We start from the raw sequence: 17,753 nt of genomic DNA on the forward strand, positions 1-17,753 counted from the left end.
GAGACAAACGAATACATGTTGTGAATGTACGAGACTAACGAGTACATGTTGTGAATGTACGATACTAACGAGTACATGCTGTGAATGTACGGGACTAAAGAGTACATATTGTGAATGTAGGAGACTAACGAGTACATATTGTGAATGTACGATACTAACGAGTACATGCTGTGAATGTACGAGACTAACGAGTACATGTTGTGAATGTACGAGACTAAGGAGTACATATTGTGAATGTATGAGGCTAATGAGTACATATTATGAATGTACGAGACTAATGCGTACATGTTGTGAATGTACGAGACTAACGAGTACATGCTGTGAAAGTACGAGACTAACGAGTACATGTTGTGAATGTACGAGATTAACGAGTACATATTGTGAATGTACGAGACTAACGAGTACATATTTTGAATGTACGAGACTAACGAATACATATGGTGAATGTACGAGACTAACGAGTACATATTGTGAATGTACGAGACTAACGAGTACATGCTGTGAATGAACGATACTAACGAGTACATATTGTGAATGTACGAGACTAACGAGTACATACATATTGTGAATTTACGAGACTAACGAGTACATGTTGTGAATGTACGATACTAACGAATACATATTGTGAATGTACGAGACTAACGAGTACATGCTGTGAATGTACGAGACTAACGAGTACATGTTGTGAATGTACGATACTAACGAGAACATATTATGAATGTACGAGACTAACGAATACATTTTGTGAATGTACTAGACTTACGAGTACATGTTGTGAATGTACGAGACTAACGAGTACATGTTGTGAATGTACGAGACTAACGAGTACATATTGTGAATGTACGAGACTAACGAGTACATGCTGTGAATGTACGATACTAACGAGTACATGTTGTGACTGCACGATACTAACGAGTACATGTTGTGAATATACGAGACTAATGAATACATATTGTGAATGCACGATACTAACGAGTACATATTATGAATGTACGAGACTAACGAGTACATATTATGAATGTACGAGACTAAAAAATACATGTTGTGAATGTACGAGACTAACGAATACATGTTGTGAATAAACGATACTAACGAGTACACGTTGTGAATGTACGAGACTAACGAGTACCTATTGTGAATGTACGAGACTAACGAATGCATATTGTGAATTACGAGACTAACGAGTACATGTTGTGAATGTTCGTGACTAACGAGTACATATTGTGAATGTACGAGACTAACGAGTACATGTTATGAATGTACGAGACTAACGAGTACATGTTGTGAATGTACGAGACTAACGAGTACATGTTGTGAATGTACGAGACTAAAGAGTACATGTTATGAATGTACATGACTAACGAGTACATATTGTGAATGTACGAAACTAACGAGTACATGTTGTGAATATACGAGACTAACGAGTACATGCTGTGAATGTACAAGACTAACGAGTACATGTTGTGAGTGTACGAGTTTAAGGATTAGATGTTGTGAATTTCATTGACTCAAATACTTATGTGCATGCTTGTAGACACCGTGATGCAATAGTCTTGCAGTCTTATCGAATACAATTATCGAATGCAATTGTTTGCCAGATTTATTATATGAAATTTGGTGTTTTAAATTGAACAAAAGCTGGTAGAATCTTATCGAGCATGTATTTTGTCAAGGTAAGGATGAACATACTAACATAGTAATCAAAATCGACAAATTATTCAAGATTAACCCATTTATGCCTAGCGTCTTTAAAAAAGGCCTTGGCAAACAGCGTAGACCAAGACCTCATAAGAGTCTGCGCTGTTTGCTTAAAGGAATTTCTGTAAGAAAAATTTCTAAATATAGAACTAAATATACTAGATATCCCTAATTTTGCCAATTTAGGATGGGAGAGTCCACTAGGCATAAATGGGTTAAATAGACATGCTGACAGACGTTGACTCACATACAAAGAGACATACTTGCAACTTATCAAATATAAGATCTACATACAAAAGTACATGTTTAGTGCACATGCCCTTATATGACACTGTTCAGCGGTTTTTATATTCCGTTTGAATGTAGTATATTAAAGCAACCAGTATATATGTCAACAGCATCTGTACGTCAAATAACTTGGGTATACAGACTGCATTCAAATTAATGAAATACAAAAACATCACATTGTCATAGATGAATAAACAACTCACATCTGTATCGTCAAAGTAGGTTAGCTTACTCAAAAATACAAACAAAAGAAATTTACATGTAAATAAGATCTTATCTAAATTACAACAGGAATATATTTAACAAAGTTTTGTAAGCACTGTATTGTATCGCGATCAGGTTACAACAGGTATGTAGCTACTAGTGGTGAACTTAAAGTAACTACTTTGCTCATAATACTTGAATACATTTTTTACATTTAAACTCTTTATCATTTTGTTGCAAATTAATGCAAAGAATTAAAAAGAAAAACAGGTAAACCCAACAGTGGAAATTGCGACATCTGATCCTTTTGAATAGACACTGAGTATGTGCCTGGTGCCCCGCTGATAAAGATAGTCATCGTACTGTCGGATTAAATATTCACCATTATTTTGTGTTATAAAGATGCGTTAACAGGATAGGAAGCTTTAAGAAGGCACTGTTCAAAACAATTAAGACATACATGTTTGCAAGCGTAATTAAAAGTGGCCTTGTTTATCTTCAAAGGACTTTTACTGACTGACCAAAGGGAGACAATTAAATTACTGCCCCATGCGAGGTAGGAGACTTTCATTGCTTGGCAAAAGTCTTGTTCGTCAGAAAAAAACTATTTTTGATAGCCATTTACATATTCATTCATACAAATAATCCTGTAAAATTTACTTCAGCAGAAACTTTCCTGTATCTTGCAAATAGATTATCAACGCCATCGGCGCTCTCGTTATCTTTTGTGAACATAATATTCCATGTGAATTTCCTGCGACGATATACGAACATTAATGAGCGAATGCACGATGGCTTGGCGGGTGGGGCGGGGGGGCTCAGAAATTACGGCGTGCGTCCAATGCTGCCCGAGGCCAATCCCGCGCTCGCTCGTTAATGTTCGGACATTTAATATTTAAGTCAGATTATTGATGACATTCTTTTAAGTTTGCCTTGTCTTTGGTTATTTTCTAAAAATAACTAGCTTTTGCCAATATCAGAATTGTTTTACGAACGAAATTTGTTTTAGTTTCTAAGAACTTTTTTTACGTAAAACGGTCTTTGAAAAATTCACTAAAAATGGTGTAAGCAATATTCTTCGAAGAAAATGTTAGAAAAAAAAGTTTCTAAATAAAATGATAAGGATTACGAAATACTATATTAAATATCTATTTCGTCTGCCCAAAATCAGGGAAGGCTTGGACAAGGACAACCGTTCCCCTGTGATTTTGAAATGCGGTATTACAAAAGCCTATTTGCGTTGCAAATGGGCTATAAACGAGCAATTGGTATTTCAATTAATCTATGTTACCATACCACATCTTGCGTGGAAATTTTGGCTATTTCTATAAGAAACAATTATTTTTCATGCGTTAACTTTATGTTGTTAAATATTTTACGAAATAGTCTTTGTTTGTTAGTGTTATGGGGCTTTAAGTGTCACTCATGTCTGCTGAGGGTACGCTCGATTTGACGTAATGAAACAATTCAAATGATGACCACCTTTACATACGATTCCTATCATTTATGCTTTGCTCTTGGCATTAATGTTTTCGGAAAACGTCCATTAAACAAGCATCGTTGAATACGCAAATCAAAAAATAACATTTTTAATAAATATCTATGCATCCACAAATTTTTATTATCATACTGGATATTTAAGTTATGACGCACTGACTTTTTAAAGAGGTTCATGAAAAATATATCAGTTGATATGTTGACAATCACCTCAGAGCAGTTATTCTGTTAAATATAAACTCCAGAATAATTGAGCCTCGTTCCCTCGTTCTGGGATACAAACATGCAGATGCTCTTATCCGGACACGCCTTGAAGCATGTGCGTAACGTGTCGTCCACAATTAGCATGTGCAGTCCGCTCTGGGGCGACATTTTCCGCTTTTTAAATATTATTTTTTTAAAGAAAATCTCTTCTTAGTGAAACTTCACTTCAGGCGAACATTGAATAGCCTGTTCGGACGTACACTGGCTAATCGGATACGCCACTTATCGCACATGAATCAAGCGCACAGCGAGATTTAATGACAATTCTAATAAACCTACATGATCGGTTGCGCGCCCACCAATATCATGACGCATAATGATATTCGAGTATGAAGACCTGTCTCTTCCAATGCCACAGCGATTATGAGGCCTCCCAAAAACAACATGGTTGTGTCCTGCAATTTGAATAATCATGTGTTGCCTTCGGACACGTTTTTTTAAATATATGTGGAAAACACTGTTTAAAATAGTCTAATCATATATTCTGTGTACGCAATCATAGCATTCAAGTAAAAGTTTAATCAATACAAATCTTGGTAATAGCACAATATAAACTTCGCTTTAATAAAACATTATTATTCATTACCTGGTATTAAAGTTTCGCTTGCCATTACCGATTCAATGGCCTTGATCATAAACATACGTAAGTCAATATTCTGACTCAACTTTGATTTTTTTCTGTGTTGTGTGAAAACATTGAGAATGGGCATCATAGTGGTCCATTGAAAATAACAGTCGATATAATTATGTTACTGATGAACACAACTTCTCTAATATAAACAATGTTTTGAACTTACTAGCTCGAAAAAGAGTAATAACCGTTTAATTTTATTTACTAGTTTGTTACCGAATACCCAACGATATGGAGTATAAATGTGACTTTACAGAGTGCGAAGCAGGACGTAACTCGCATCTTTACTTTTATTCATACAACATTAAGCTGAAGACTCAGATTAAGCATGTGCTCTTTACTTAACAAAATCAAGGAATTTTTAAAAACAATGTCTCAAACATTAGGTTCTGACCATAATTGTTGCAGATTCTTACACGGTACGTGCACAGTTTCATAAAAATAGAGAAGGAAATGAACCATAATTGAGCGCTGTCATAATAACGTCGTGAAGACGTAGATGGACAAAAAGCATTAAATAAATTATTCTCCAATAATATTGGCGGAGCTAACATATTTTAATAGCGCGCTTTAAAGAAAATAAGTTCAATGAGGGTTTAGTTTTGCAACAATATTGTTTTCAAACCAAAGCTCTTCTTACCGTAACGTACGACGCACTGGTGATTGACGCGGAGAGAACGCCGGTCATTGGGAACATGAAGATGGGCAGAAGAGCCGTCACTGATATCGGTATGGCTTCCGTCAGCCACAACACCGCCATCACGATGATCACGTACGCGCACTTGGATTGCTGGAAATGTTTTAAGACACTATACAGTAAATGTTAATAACAAATCATATGGACATTTACCGGCAATTAACGAGACTATTCTCTAAGATACCATTTGTTCAACGGTTGATATATTTTACACATCATATCTGGAACTTCACGTCAGTTTGACGTGTGTACAAAAACAAGTAAATCTCACGGTTAACAAATGCTAAGTTGGAAAAGAATTATTAGAAATCGTACAAAATAATAACCTCTAAATACAAGTGTATAAAAAAAAGAGACGATCGCTTTCTTTTTATAATAAAGAATCCGCGTTAAATATACATTTTAGTTTTAATTTATAAAGTTGTGGTAAAACCTTTTCACATTCTGGCGGGTAGTCAATTGCGAAGAAAAGCGGCCAACCGAACGCAATCACAGTGATCCATATGGACTTCAGTGCCCACAGATGGGAGAAAAAACGCTTCACACCCATCGTTTCAAATTGAGGTTATGTTACACGCCTATTATAAAAAAATGCTCAGATTTTCATTCAATCAATTGCAGCAAAATGTCAAGATAATACAGGAATCACAAAAAGTGGTAACTCGACTGATGTTATCATAAGGACCTTAATTTTATAAGGCCGTAGCAAGTTAATAACAAAATATGATTGTGTCTGTTTACTACTTCAAAGTGAATATTTACTAATATGATATTTTTTTTAATACTTTTAGCAAACAGAGTATGCACGTAATAAAATAAATTAAGACGGAAATGCATGGTATTTAAGCATAACATTTTGCAATCATCGGACTAAATAAGAAATTAAGAGCGGTAATCAGAATAAAACTTCTTTTTTTTTCGAAAAGAAAACAGATGGTATGTTAAAACATAAATAATAAGAATACATTTATATTAAAACTATTATAAATTACAATGTCGTATATTTGTTAATGTTTAAACACTCATTTCAATTCAGAAAAGAAGCGCCTGCTTCAGATTAACTTAAAGATGGTTTTCAAACGGAATAATGATTAGGGTTCCTTCTTTAAACACACTAGTTATGTGATCTGGCTTTATAAGCCCTTCTCACACAATGCACATGTTTTGCAAGAATTATATAAGTTCTAGATAAAAGGGTCGAATTAACTATCCATGTAATTATTTTTCACATGTTTATCTACAGTCGGTTTGTAAAGTAGTTATAAATATTAAATTTAGCTTAATGAAATGCTTACAAGGTGTCGAAAATTAAAACAAAAACAACAACAGCCAATCAAAACTAAACATGATAAATGAAAACAAATAAACATAATGAAGCTCTCAATTTAAAATGCCAATATTTGTTTGTAATTTGATTATAATTATTAATTTGAATTTTAACAAGTCATGACGGGAATTGTGTCCACATGCAAACTTGAAGAATAAACAGGAGAAACACTAAATGCCGTCTCCTTGATATGCCGTCTCCTTGATCAAATATTCATTCTATTTACCGAAGTAGATAAAATGATAAAGTTTTATTCGCTTTCGATCGGTTGTTTTGTAATACCTTGATGAGACTGACTGTAATCTACGTTTTCCGTTATTTAAGACTGTTATTAACAAAATAGTTTTGTTACTAAATACATGCAATGACAAATTAAAAAAAAGTGCGAAGATCTATGAACATGTTCGTGTTTTATTGTTGCGTAAAGGGAATAGGTAACAGTTAAAACAAGACTCTGTCCATTGGGCAAGAACAAACGGCACATTTCACTCTGTCTTTAAACTCCACATTTATAAAAACAACGTTTTATGGTCAACTTTAACATATGACTTCTTGGTGTGACCGTGACCTCTTAGGTAGGGAAACGATTTTTGTTACACGTGACACGTCGTAATATGATGGTCGACATGTGTGGCAACTTATAGAAACAATCCATAAATACATGACAAATTTATAGGAAAGACATGAATTTTTTAGCAGAAGCATAGACCAACAGACAGGCGGACAGAAAACAGTGCGACATCTATATGCCGCCTTCTTTAAATGGGGTGGGGGATACAACGCGTATAGACCACATTTGTTCTCTCGGTAGACTTTGCTCCGCCATAAGTTAAATAGTGATTATCCCCACGCTTTTTGACAAGCGTGGATATATTGTGGTTATCTCCGCCGTCTGTCTGTCTGTCTGTCCGTCCCTCCTGGCCACTATCTCCTCCTACACTATAAGCACTAGAACCTTGAAACTTACACACATGGCAGCTATGAGCATATGTGCGACCCTGCAATATTTGGAATTTTGATCAAACCCCTGAGTCAAAAGAAATGGGGGTCAGAGATTTTCACTCATTTTTATGCCCTCGGTATGATGCATTGGCCATAACTTTTGCAATATTGAAGATAGCAACTTGATATTTGGCATGCATGTGTATCTCATGATGCTGCACATTTTGAGTGGTGAAAGGTCAAGGTCATCCTTCAAGGTCAAAGGTAAAACAACAAATCCAAGGGAATTAATAAGCTTTAAATGGAGGTAAGTAATAAACCTGCCAAATGATATTGTTATGCCCCCGGTAGGGTGGCATATAGCAGTTGAACTGTTCGTCAGTCAGTTAGTATGTCAGTCTGTCCGTCCGTCCGAAAACTTTAATGGTCATAACTTTTTCAATATTTAACATAGCAACTTGATATTTGGCATGCATGTGCATCTCATGGAGCTGCACATTTTGAGTGGTGAAAGGTGAAGTTGAAGGTCATCCTTCAAGGTCAAATGTCTAATATATGGCGTCTGTCCGAAAACTTTAACATTGGCCATAACTTTTTCACAATTGAAGATAGCAACTTGATATTTGGCATGCATGTGTATCTCCTAGAGCTGAACATTTTGAGTGGTAAAAGGTGAAGGTCAAGGTCATACTTTAAGGTCAAATTTCAAATATTCTGTCTGTCCAAAAACTTAAACATTGGCCATAACTTTTTCACTATTGAAGATAGCAACTTGATATTTGGCATGCACGTGTATCTCCTGGAGCTGAACATTTTGAGTGGTAAAAGGTGTATGTCACGGTCATCCTTCAAGGTCAAATGTCAAATATTCCGTCCGTTCGAAAACTTTAACATTGGCCATAATTTTTTTAATATTGAAGATAGCAAGTTAATATTTGACGTGCATGTGTATCTCATTGCGCTGCATATTTTGAGTGGTGAAAGGTCAAGGTCATCCTTCAAGGTCAAGGTCAAATTTTGCAATATTGAAGATAGCAACTAGATATTTAAAATGCATGTGTATCTCATGGAGCTGCACATTTTTGAATGGTGAAAGGTCAAGGTCGTCCTTCAAGGTCAAAGGTCAAATTTTTTAATATTGAAGATAGCAATTTGATATTTGGCATGCATTTGTATCTGATAGAGCTGCACGTTTTGAGTGGTGACAGGTAAAGGTCAAAAGTCAAATTTATGGCTTCAAAGCTGCGCAATAGGGGGCATTGTGTTTCTGACAAACACATCTCTGGGTTTTTTTTAATAAATAAAAATGGCGCAGGAGGGGGAATTGTGTTTCTGACAAACTCAAAGGTAAAAAGAAATCCAAGGAAAGTAATAAGCTTCAAAGGGAGGTTAGTTAGGAACCTGCAAAATGATAAAAAAAAATTAAAGCGGCGCAGGAGGGGGCATTGTGTTTCTGACAAACACATCTCTTGTTTTATGTTATTTTACCTGAAATTCTTCATTTCTACACCGCTTCCCTTCAAATTGATACTGAACATCTCTTATGACAATACGGTCAATCTCAACTATGCATGGCCCCATTACCAACCCTGGGGTGTTCCCTGGGTCAAGCATGCGGCGTGGGGTTACGCGTCGGCCTCTGCCGCGCCATTGCTAGTTTTAAAGTATAATACAATCGATCCCATTTGTACATCGGACGAAGGCGTTCAGTAACCATAAAATCGTACACCTTTATCGTGCAAGCACTGCAATAGTCAAACAAAGAAAATAACCTTGCATCCAAGTTTCAAAAGTTGTAGAATAAAATTGGAAGCAATTCTAATTAAATACTTCTACATGCCTAAGGTACGGAGTAGGAGTAATGAAATTAAACCACATTTCTGACGGTCGTTTGTGATCAAGAACAAAGTTGTTACGGGGTCATATGTACGCAAATAAAATAATATTTAGCTTTGTACTTTAATAAAACTGAAGTTAAGTTTTAACGCGAACAATCATATCTGCTCGTCGTATATCCGAACCAGCCGAGATAAGCCTCGTAGCGGACCGCAATATTACAAGTCGCTTGTTGGTAGTGGTTGGTGAGATAAAGGCATTAAGTGCGGTAAAAATGCCAGTCTTGATACTTTTCTGTGAGTGCACTTATCGTTAAAATGACATATCGAGCTTTACGAATGGGACTGTTTTGTCGTCTTTTTCAATTTTAATTGCGTAATTGAAGATGAACACAACTTCGCATAAAATCACATCTAAAAAAAAACGTTAACGTTATTGTGACGAAAATTAATTTCTGTTAATGACACACATGCGGTGACCTTCAAAGTATAATTGAAAATAACTCCAAGTATTATTGATATATACAAATGACCATTTGGATGACTACTTAATGCATAAGTGAGTTATTTATTTGAGAACTAATTAAGACCCTACAACACCCGTATTTTAGACCCAATTATACAGAATGCGCTGAAACCTTAGAACATATTAAAGCTCTTTATCACCAGGATCTATTTGTGTGTGTACAGTATTATAAAATCAAGGTAAATAAAACATGCACACACTTGTCACAAACGAAAGATTCAAGTTACGTTCTGTAATCTCATGTTTTGGTTGTTAAATACGGATGATATAAATCGAAGAAATTTTACTTGACAACAAACGAACTTCATAATATTCAAACATTTACAACCAAACAGCTGTACATGTAAACGCTTTGATTTACATTTTGATTTATGCCTTGGTGCTCTTTTTACTCATTATTAAACAATTTTGTTCAAATGCATATGTTTTAGGCATTTTTTTGTTTATATGATAATGATATTTGAAAGAAAAAAATAAACGGATGAATCAATTGATGACCATACATTTTTTATTATATATTTGTAACAAATATATTAATATTTCGTACGCAACGGCTGAATACAATTTTAACAAATATCTAAATTACTTGTCTTTCGTTCACTATTCATGACACAAATCAATTCAAAAACAGAAAAAGACGTTACCAATATATGTCTTAATCAAGGCCATACTCTCTTAAATCCGTATTAGACAATGTTCAAGTTATAACCGCACATTAACATTCACGTATTGAGCACCTCAAGTCTTCCCAATATGAGTTGTACTAGATCTTGTTTACACCTTGGTCGCGCTTCATGGAATATGTGCGATCATTGTATTTATAGCCGACATGGATTTTTGTATACTGTTAAAAGGTTACGTTTATATTTAAAACGTAATTTTCACGAACCAGTATAAAGACATGGAACTGTTTTGTGATAATCATGAAAGTGTTCGACACACAAATAGAAGTTTTTTTGTATTTAACTTTAACTGCTTGTAAAATGCATGAATGTTTTTTACACAAAACTTTATTTGTTTCCGTGTATTTAAAGATAAACTGCTTTAACAATACTTGGGTATATTGCACAATATTCATACTGATGTGTCACTTGTGATATATTAGTACTTCCTCGAGAATAACAGAAACCTGCAAGAACAAAATGTGGAGAATATTATAACACACTATTTTCATGCATGCAACAGAGTAATTCTACTTTAAAAACGAAGATTTTGCATTTTAAAAATGTAAGGTTGATTTTAAAGTGTAGTTTTCAAGAAATTATCGTTGAATATCTTATTTTTCAATGTCGCTATATACAAGTTGGAACGTGTTTGAGAAATTTATTCTGTACATGCAGTTGAACAAATTAAACATAATGTACGTATTACTGTTACTGTTGTTTTTTTAAAGAAACGTAAATACAAACGTTTGCGGTGCATGTTATTACGTTTCACATGTTTAGATAATCAAATAACGTAAGAGGATTGTGAATTAGTACCGCACTTAAATTGACAATCATAAACATTCAAACGAACTGAAGAGTTGGAGTACAATACAGTGAAATCGTTTTATAAAGCTTTAATGGAATGGGTCAGTAGAACAGTTGGAAAGGTTTTGTGTCGTGTTCGTGAACGCGCAGATAAACAAAATACACAGCAGTCCGATATTACTACTGTCTTTAAGAAGAAGGCGCCCCTACAAAAAACAACGGCCGCACAAAATATATGATGTATGATAAACAAACCTTTACCATTGATGCCATTTATGCGTAACGAATGCGTTCTTATAAATTAAATTAACTTAGGATGTATATTGCGTGTATAAAGCATGTCCTTGACACGTAACAGCAATTTAATTACACATTTTACGACCCACATGATTTATTACGTTACAAATTACTAGAGAGTGAAATTAATCCATTTATGCCTAGCGTCTAGAAAAAAGGCCTTTGTAAACAGCGGAGACCTTGATGAGACGCCGCATGATGGTCAAAGTCTAAAATAACAATCACTGGAATCTGTAATTCATAACACTTTCGGAATATACCATTTACTTATTGATTTATCATCTATAACCATTGTCTGTGACTTAAATGAACAAGCAGCTAGATGATGGGATGCCAAAAAAATGGGGGTGGAGGAGGGGTGGTGTTCGCCATTGTTTTTATAACCGTATGAAGCCGTAAATCTTTTAGACTGAGTTTTTTTCAAGTGCATTTAAATAAGACTATAGTCTACAGTTTTCAGAGTGGTCAAACTATTTACCAGTGAATATGGCTTTGTCAAAACATTTGTCCGAAATATGTCCGACCGAAATGTCGACAAGAAATAATGCCTAAGCTAAATACTTTTTTGATTAAATAAACTCGAATAAATTTGTACTTACCATATAGTTTGACACACGCTTGATGATTGGTATAGGAGGTTTTGGGGATTCCGATAATGACGTCATGTTTGCGCATGCTCGAACTTTGGCCGTCAAAACTGCGGCCATTTTGCTATTGTTTTCATTTGATGAACCACATCGTGATAAAGTTATCATAATAATCTTAACTTGACACATATTCGCGACCATTTTTAAGAACAACAACATTCTCAGAAATAGCTTTTTCTCAGAATAACTTTTATTTAATGAACGAACACAAATAAGGACGAATATAAACGAATATATTGATTTCATGTAATTAACATATGGAAACTGATTTGAACCTATATGTCTGTAAAAACTTACCTTGTTACAGATTTACTAAATCCTCTCGATAAATGTAATTGCTTTTATTTAATGGTTCACACCAATTTCGACACTCTTTGTTTCAGCATTTTGAACCCAGTGTTTAATTGACCCTTTGTTCATCACAAACCGATTATCTCGTTATGATCGGATACTGTCCAGACAATTACTAAGAAAACAGGGTGTCTTAAACCCGGGGACCTATACCCTGAATAAACCACATGTGTCTGGTCATTAAACGCAATTTATGATACCTCCATGTCATCTCTTGGCATTTTGAGCAGTCATTTTAGCCAAATACTTAACATATGCTTTAATAAAATATTTGAACATATTTAAAAATAATCTCACGGAGCTGCACATTTTGAGTGGTGAAAGATCAAGGTCAAGGTCATGCTTGAAGGTAAAAGGTCAAATTTACGGCTTCAAAGCGGCGCTATAGGGAACATTGTGTTTCTGACAAACACATCTCTTGTTCTTTTTTTTAAATTGTATTCATGTACATCAGTCTGCAAAACTAACTTTTTCTGTATAGCCAATTTGGCAACAAAACGTTGAACATTTCATAGCCAGAGGCAAACTTTTATAGCTGGAGTGATTTATAGTTAGTTAACAGTGAAAGTCTCATGTACCTCAGTGCTTTCCACATGATATTTTTCAGACACCCTGGGGCCATTAGATGTGGTATAGGGAGGGCAACTCCCTGCATACGTTAATTTTGTTTTATTTACTTATGACGTTATTTGGTGCGTTATGACTCATCATGAAAAAAAATTGATATAAAGTCATGATTTAAATTACATCTTTGTTTAATTCATTTAACACTTTTAAGCATATATAAGCATAATCCCCACTCGATCGGTTCCCCTCCGTATCATCCCGTCTTTCAATTACTGAATACTTACTTCTTTTCCTGTCACTAGTCATTACCCAATAATCCCATAATTATATTCCCTTTTTAAAGCAAATTCTTGTAAATATGGACGATAAAAGTACTCAAGAAATTCCTAAACACAAAGTCGTCTTTTTTCTGAAGTAACAAATGAATGTTTGCATATGTGACTATTTAAAGATTTGATGAAATAACGTCAAATCGGGGCGGGGGGGGGGGGGAATCCCACAGAACTTACATATATCGCCTGACATGCTGTTTGCGTTTTTATACAACGTTAAATCGGGGCGGGGGCGGGTCCCACATAACTTACGTATATCGCCTGACATGCTGTTTGCGTTTTTTTACAACAATAATTACACCCACACTTTTCAAGTGACATGGTACACAAGACACAATACAAAATACATGAAGCACTGTTTATTTGAAGCTAGAACTAATTTATGTTGCGTTATCATTAATATTCTGAAGCGAGTTTTGGATTACAAATTTAACTATGCTAATTTGAGAATTCAACAAAACATTTGTAAAAGTGTATAATTCATCAATAATTTGTTATAACGCTTTAGAGTCGAATAAATGATTTGACAACATTATTCATGAAATGCACTATTTCCACGAGGATGTATGAAGGCCTAAAAGTGCTGTTGCTCTTGGAAAGCGTGCGCTCTCATTGGCTTATATCGATTTTCCAATACAACAACGCTCCGCCTTTAGGTGGGCTTAAGTTGGGTAAAAAGTTTTATGTAATTGACAGATGAATATAAATAAACATAACACATTTGATTTCTCTGCAGCATCCATATAAAGCTGGTATTTACGGGTATCAATCTAAATAATATATAATATATTTTGATAAATCATGTTACTGTTAAATTTATATTTCGTAATTTCAGAGCTATCAATAACTTAAACTCAACCGATTTACTAATTTGACAATAAGCCTAGCAGCAAAGCAAGTTACTTTTATCATAAATGTTAAGTTATTTAAAAACTGCGAACAGGAGTTTACACTTCCTCTCAAATCTAGGGGAGATAAATACGGTGATTACCTTTTAAAAAAAATATGTAACAGAAGTAACTAAAGGCGGTGTAATTGTTAACATAGAATATTAAACATTTAACTGTGAAGACTGTAAATTGATTGTTGTTTTATTTTAGAACAGTCTTTTCTGTGTTGTTTTCATCACAAATCGGGCGATAGATTAACAATTTTTAATTGCCAGAGCTGAGATGTAATTGCTTTGGTGATCAGGTGATGGGTTAATTTTGCAGACTGGTACATAATGTTCATATATTGCGTCAGTAGATTGACACATGTTCAGTGAGAACACTCCCGTCCCAATTGAAAGTCAAAATTAATACTGGTTACTTTGCATAATATGTTAAATTTGAATTTAAACAAGAATATCAGTGAAACTGATGGATGCTTCCCGTTGATGCGCTTTGTCAATCTATGTGTTAATGACCACCTAAAAAATCTATTAATAGCCTCGTTGACCTTGACCCTAGTGACCTCAAACCTCATCAAAAGTGAGCGTTCCATGCAAGGTACATACATGCCAAATATAAAAGAGATCGGTATAGTATTGAAGGTGCTATGAGAAACTGTTACAAAAACGTGACGGAAAATATATTAATAGCCTCGGTGACCTTGAGCCCAGTGACATCAAACCTCATCAAAAGGTAGAGGTCCATGCAAGGTACCTACATGGCAAATATGTACGAGATCGGTAAAGTATTGAAGGCCCTATGAGAAAATGTAAGAAAACCGTGACGGAAAATCTAATATTAGCCTCGGTGACCTTGAGCCCAGTGACCTCAAACCTCATCAAAAGGTAGAGGTCCATGCAAGGTACCCACATGCCAAATATGAAAGAGATCGGTAAAGTAACAAAAGCATGACAGCAAAATCTATTATTAGCCTCGGTGACATTGACCCCAGTGACCTCAAACCTCATCAAAAGGTAGAGGTCCATGCAAGGTACCAACATGTCAAATATGAAAGAGATCGGTAAAGTATTGAAGGTTCTATGAGAAACTGTAACAAGAGTGTGACGGAAAAATCTATTATAAGCCTTGGTGACCTTGACCTTGAACCCAGTGACCTCACACCTCATCAAAAGGTAGATTTCCATGCAAGGTGCGTAGATGCCAAACATGAAAAAGATCGGTAAAGTATTGAGGGTGCTATGAGAAACTGTAACAAAAGTGTGATAGAAAAATCTAATATTAGCATTGGTGACATTGACCTTGACCCCAGTGACCTCAAACCTCATCAAAAGGTAGAGGTCCATGCAAGGTGCGTGCATGCCAAAAATGAAAGAGATCGGTAAAGTATTGAGGGTGCTATGAGAAACTGTAACAAAAGTGTGACGGAAAAATCTAATATTAGCCTCGGTGACCTTGACCTTGACCCCAGTGACCTCAAACCTCATCAAAAGGTAGAGGTCCATGCAAGGTGCGTACATGCCAAATATGAAAGAGATTGGTAAAGATTTGAAGGTGCTATGAGAAACTGTAACACAAGTGTGACGGAAGTAAGGAAGTATGGAAGTAAGGACAAACTGGCAACTATATGCTCTGCCTAAATTTTATTTCGGGGAGCATAAAAAGGTTTTCATAAATAAATCTTGTTAATGAGTTTAAGATGGTGTTTATTTTAATGTCTGTTTTAAGGTATGTCATTGCGTTATGCAGGCGATTTGCTTAGTCAAAATCAGTCTACAGAATTTTTATTCCCTCAGACTTCACCTCAGTCACCCCTGGTAAAACACGGAAGCATTTGAATAATTACTCGCTGCCTGATTATATTTTAAGAATACATTAAAAATTGAAGTATATTTTGAATGCTATAGTAACTTGGAATTCCAATACATTTAATTGTTAATCCATACTTTGTACCTAATGCCAAATACTTTTATCAACAAACAAACCTTTTAATATAACTTTCTGGCTAAAGTGAAGGCCTGAAGAACTATGACCAGATATGTGTCAGGATTCCAGGATGATACTGGCACTCAGTGGATAGTGTTTCTGATTGCACACCCAATAACAAGGTTATATAAGTCACATGTAATTCCCCTTTTTCCGTAAAGTTTTGTAAGTAATGGTCTCTAAGTGGTTTGGGTTTAGAGTTCCTTAACAGAGCCTTTGGTGGGGGTGTTTCAGCAGTGTTTTACACAGAAGGGGAAATTAACTCAGGTGATAAAACTTTGATAAAAAAAATTAATCACTGTATTACGTCAATTTATAAATGTAATTTTCAAGGTTATTAAACGATATAAGCAATTATTTTTATATGCATTAGTCCAATTTCAACCATGTCCAATGTACGAACTACCACTTCTAAAGTGAAACAATGCAACAAATAATTCTTTCTGCAATTAACTGAATATTTGTACTTCCAATTCTTTTCAATCATTTTTTTACTTCCAATTTTTTGTTCAAGTCAAAGATCTAATCTGGGTATTATACAGCTTGCCTGTAAATAAATCATAAGACAATTCAAACTGTCCAGATCACATTTACAGGGCAAAGGGGCTCAGCTTGTTATAAAATGTGATTATATTTAATTACAATTCAAGATGCTTTCTTGACAACATGAATCTATTGCACTTACCATGTATTCTGCGCAACCATGTTTAATGCGTATCCTATTTTTAAATGGCAAACTTGATGACAAAAGATTTTAATTAAGAACATTGGCTGATTTTTACTATTGTGTAATTGGCTGAACATTTGAATCAATAATCAATGTCACTGGATTGATAACTGTTATTTTGTATTCAAAATATTAAGCATTTTTTATCATCAGCATAGGATACATGACATATACAGATGACTTATTTTTAGAAGATTCTCTCTCTGAAGGATACGAGATGTCCTGTAAAGGGTGGTGTTCATCAGTCAGTTTATGTGTACTTTCCTTATTGTCTTCAGTGGTCTCCCCTGGATGTATAAAGCATCAACACCATCCAATTTTCAATAATTGTCACTCTCAAAAATATAATAATACTTTGATTGCTGTATGGATGCGATGCTAATACAGCACTGTTGAAATTTTAATATATACTGACAGTATATATATATGTACTCATGCGCACCAACTTTTTAAATTGAAATTTAGGTTATAAACTGGTGATAATAAGCAATAAAATACAGTAGTTCAAGTGATAGGGAAAACATGAAATGAGATTAGCGCTTATAAATAAGGTCGCTAGGTTATGGACAAGTTTT

General features: G+C 34.8%; 1 protein-coding gene across 1 annotated transcript; it reads right to left on the bottom strand.

The window, feature by feature from the left end:
* Positions 1 to 1,644: 1,644 nt before the first annotated feature.
* Positions 1,645 to 10,716, bottom strand: LOC127866572 (Na(+)/dicarboxylate cotransporter 3-like). Its single transcript, XM_052407195.1, has 5 exons — positions 10,554 to 10,716; positions 5,713 to 5,857; positions 5,223 to 5,372; positions 4,231 to 4,346; positions 1,645 to 2,552 (listed from the first exon to the last, which is right to left on the bottom strand). Exons 2-5 carry the CDS (start codon positions 5,827 to 5,829, stop codon positions 2,432 to 2,434), a joined length of 504 nt encoding a protein of 167 aa, XP_052263155.1. The 5' UTR covers positions 5,830 to 5,857; positions 10,554 to 10,716; the 3' UTR covers positions 1,645 to 2,431.
* Between the last annotated feature and the right edge of the window lie 7,037 nt (positions 10,717 to 17,753).

Source organism: Dreissena polymorpha, chromosome 1 (genome assembly GCF_020536995.1).
Source record: "Dreissena polymorpha isolate Duluth1 chromosome 1, UMN_Dpol_1.0, whole genome shotgun sequence".
NCBI lineage: Eukaryota > Metazoa > Mollusca > Bivalvia > Myida > Dreissenidae > Dreissena > Dreissena polymorpha.

Bases quoted from the DNA above. Each gene is read 5' to 3' on its own strand.
- LOC127866572 (XM_052407195.1), bottom strand. From the start codon at position 5,829: ATGGGTGTGAAGCGTTTTTTCTCCCATCTGTGGGCACTGAAGTCCATA. The intron at 5,373-5,712 runs GTTTTACCACAA...AAACATTTCCAG, and splicing joins ACCCGCCAGAATGTGAAAAG to CAATCCAAGTGCGCGTACGT. The intron at 2,553-4,230 runs GTAGGTTTATTA...TTAATCCGACAG, and splicing joins GTGGGCGCGCAACCGATCAT to TACGATGACTATCTTTATCA.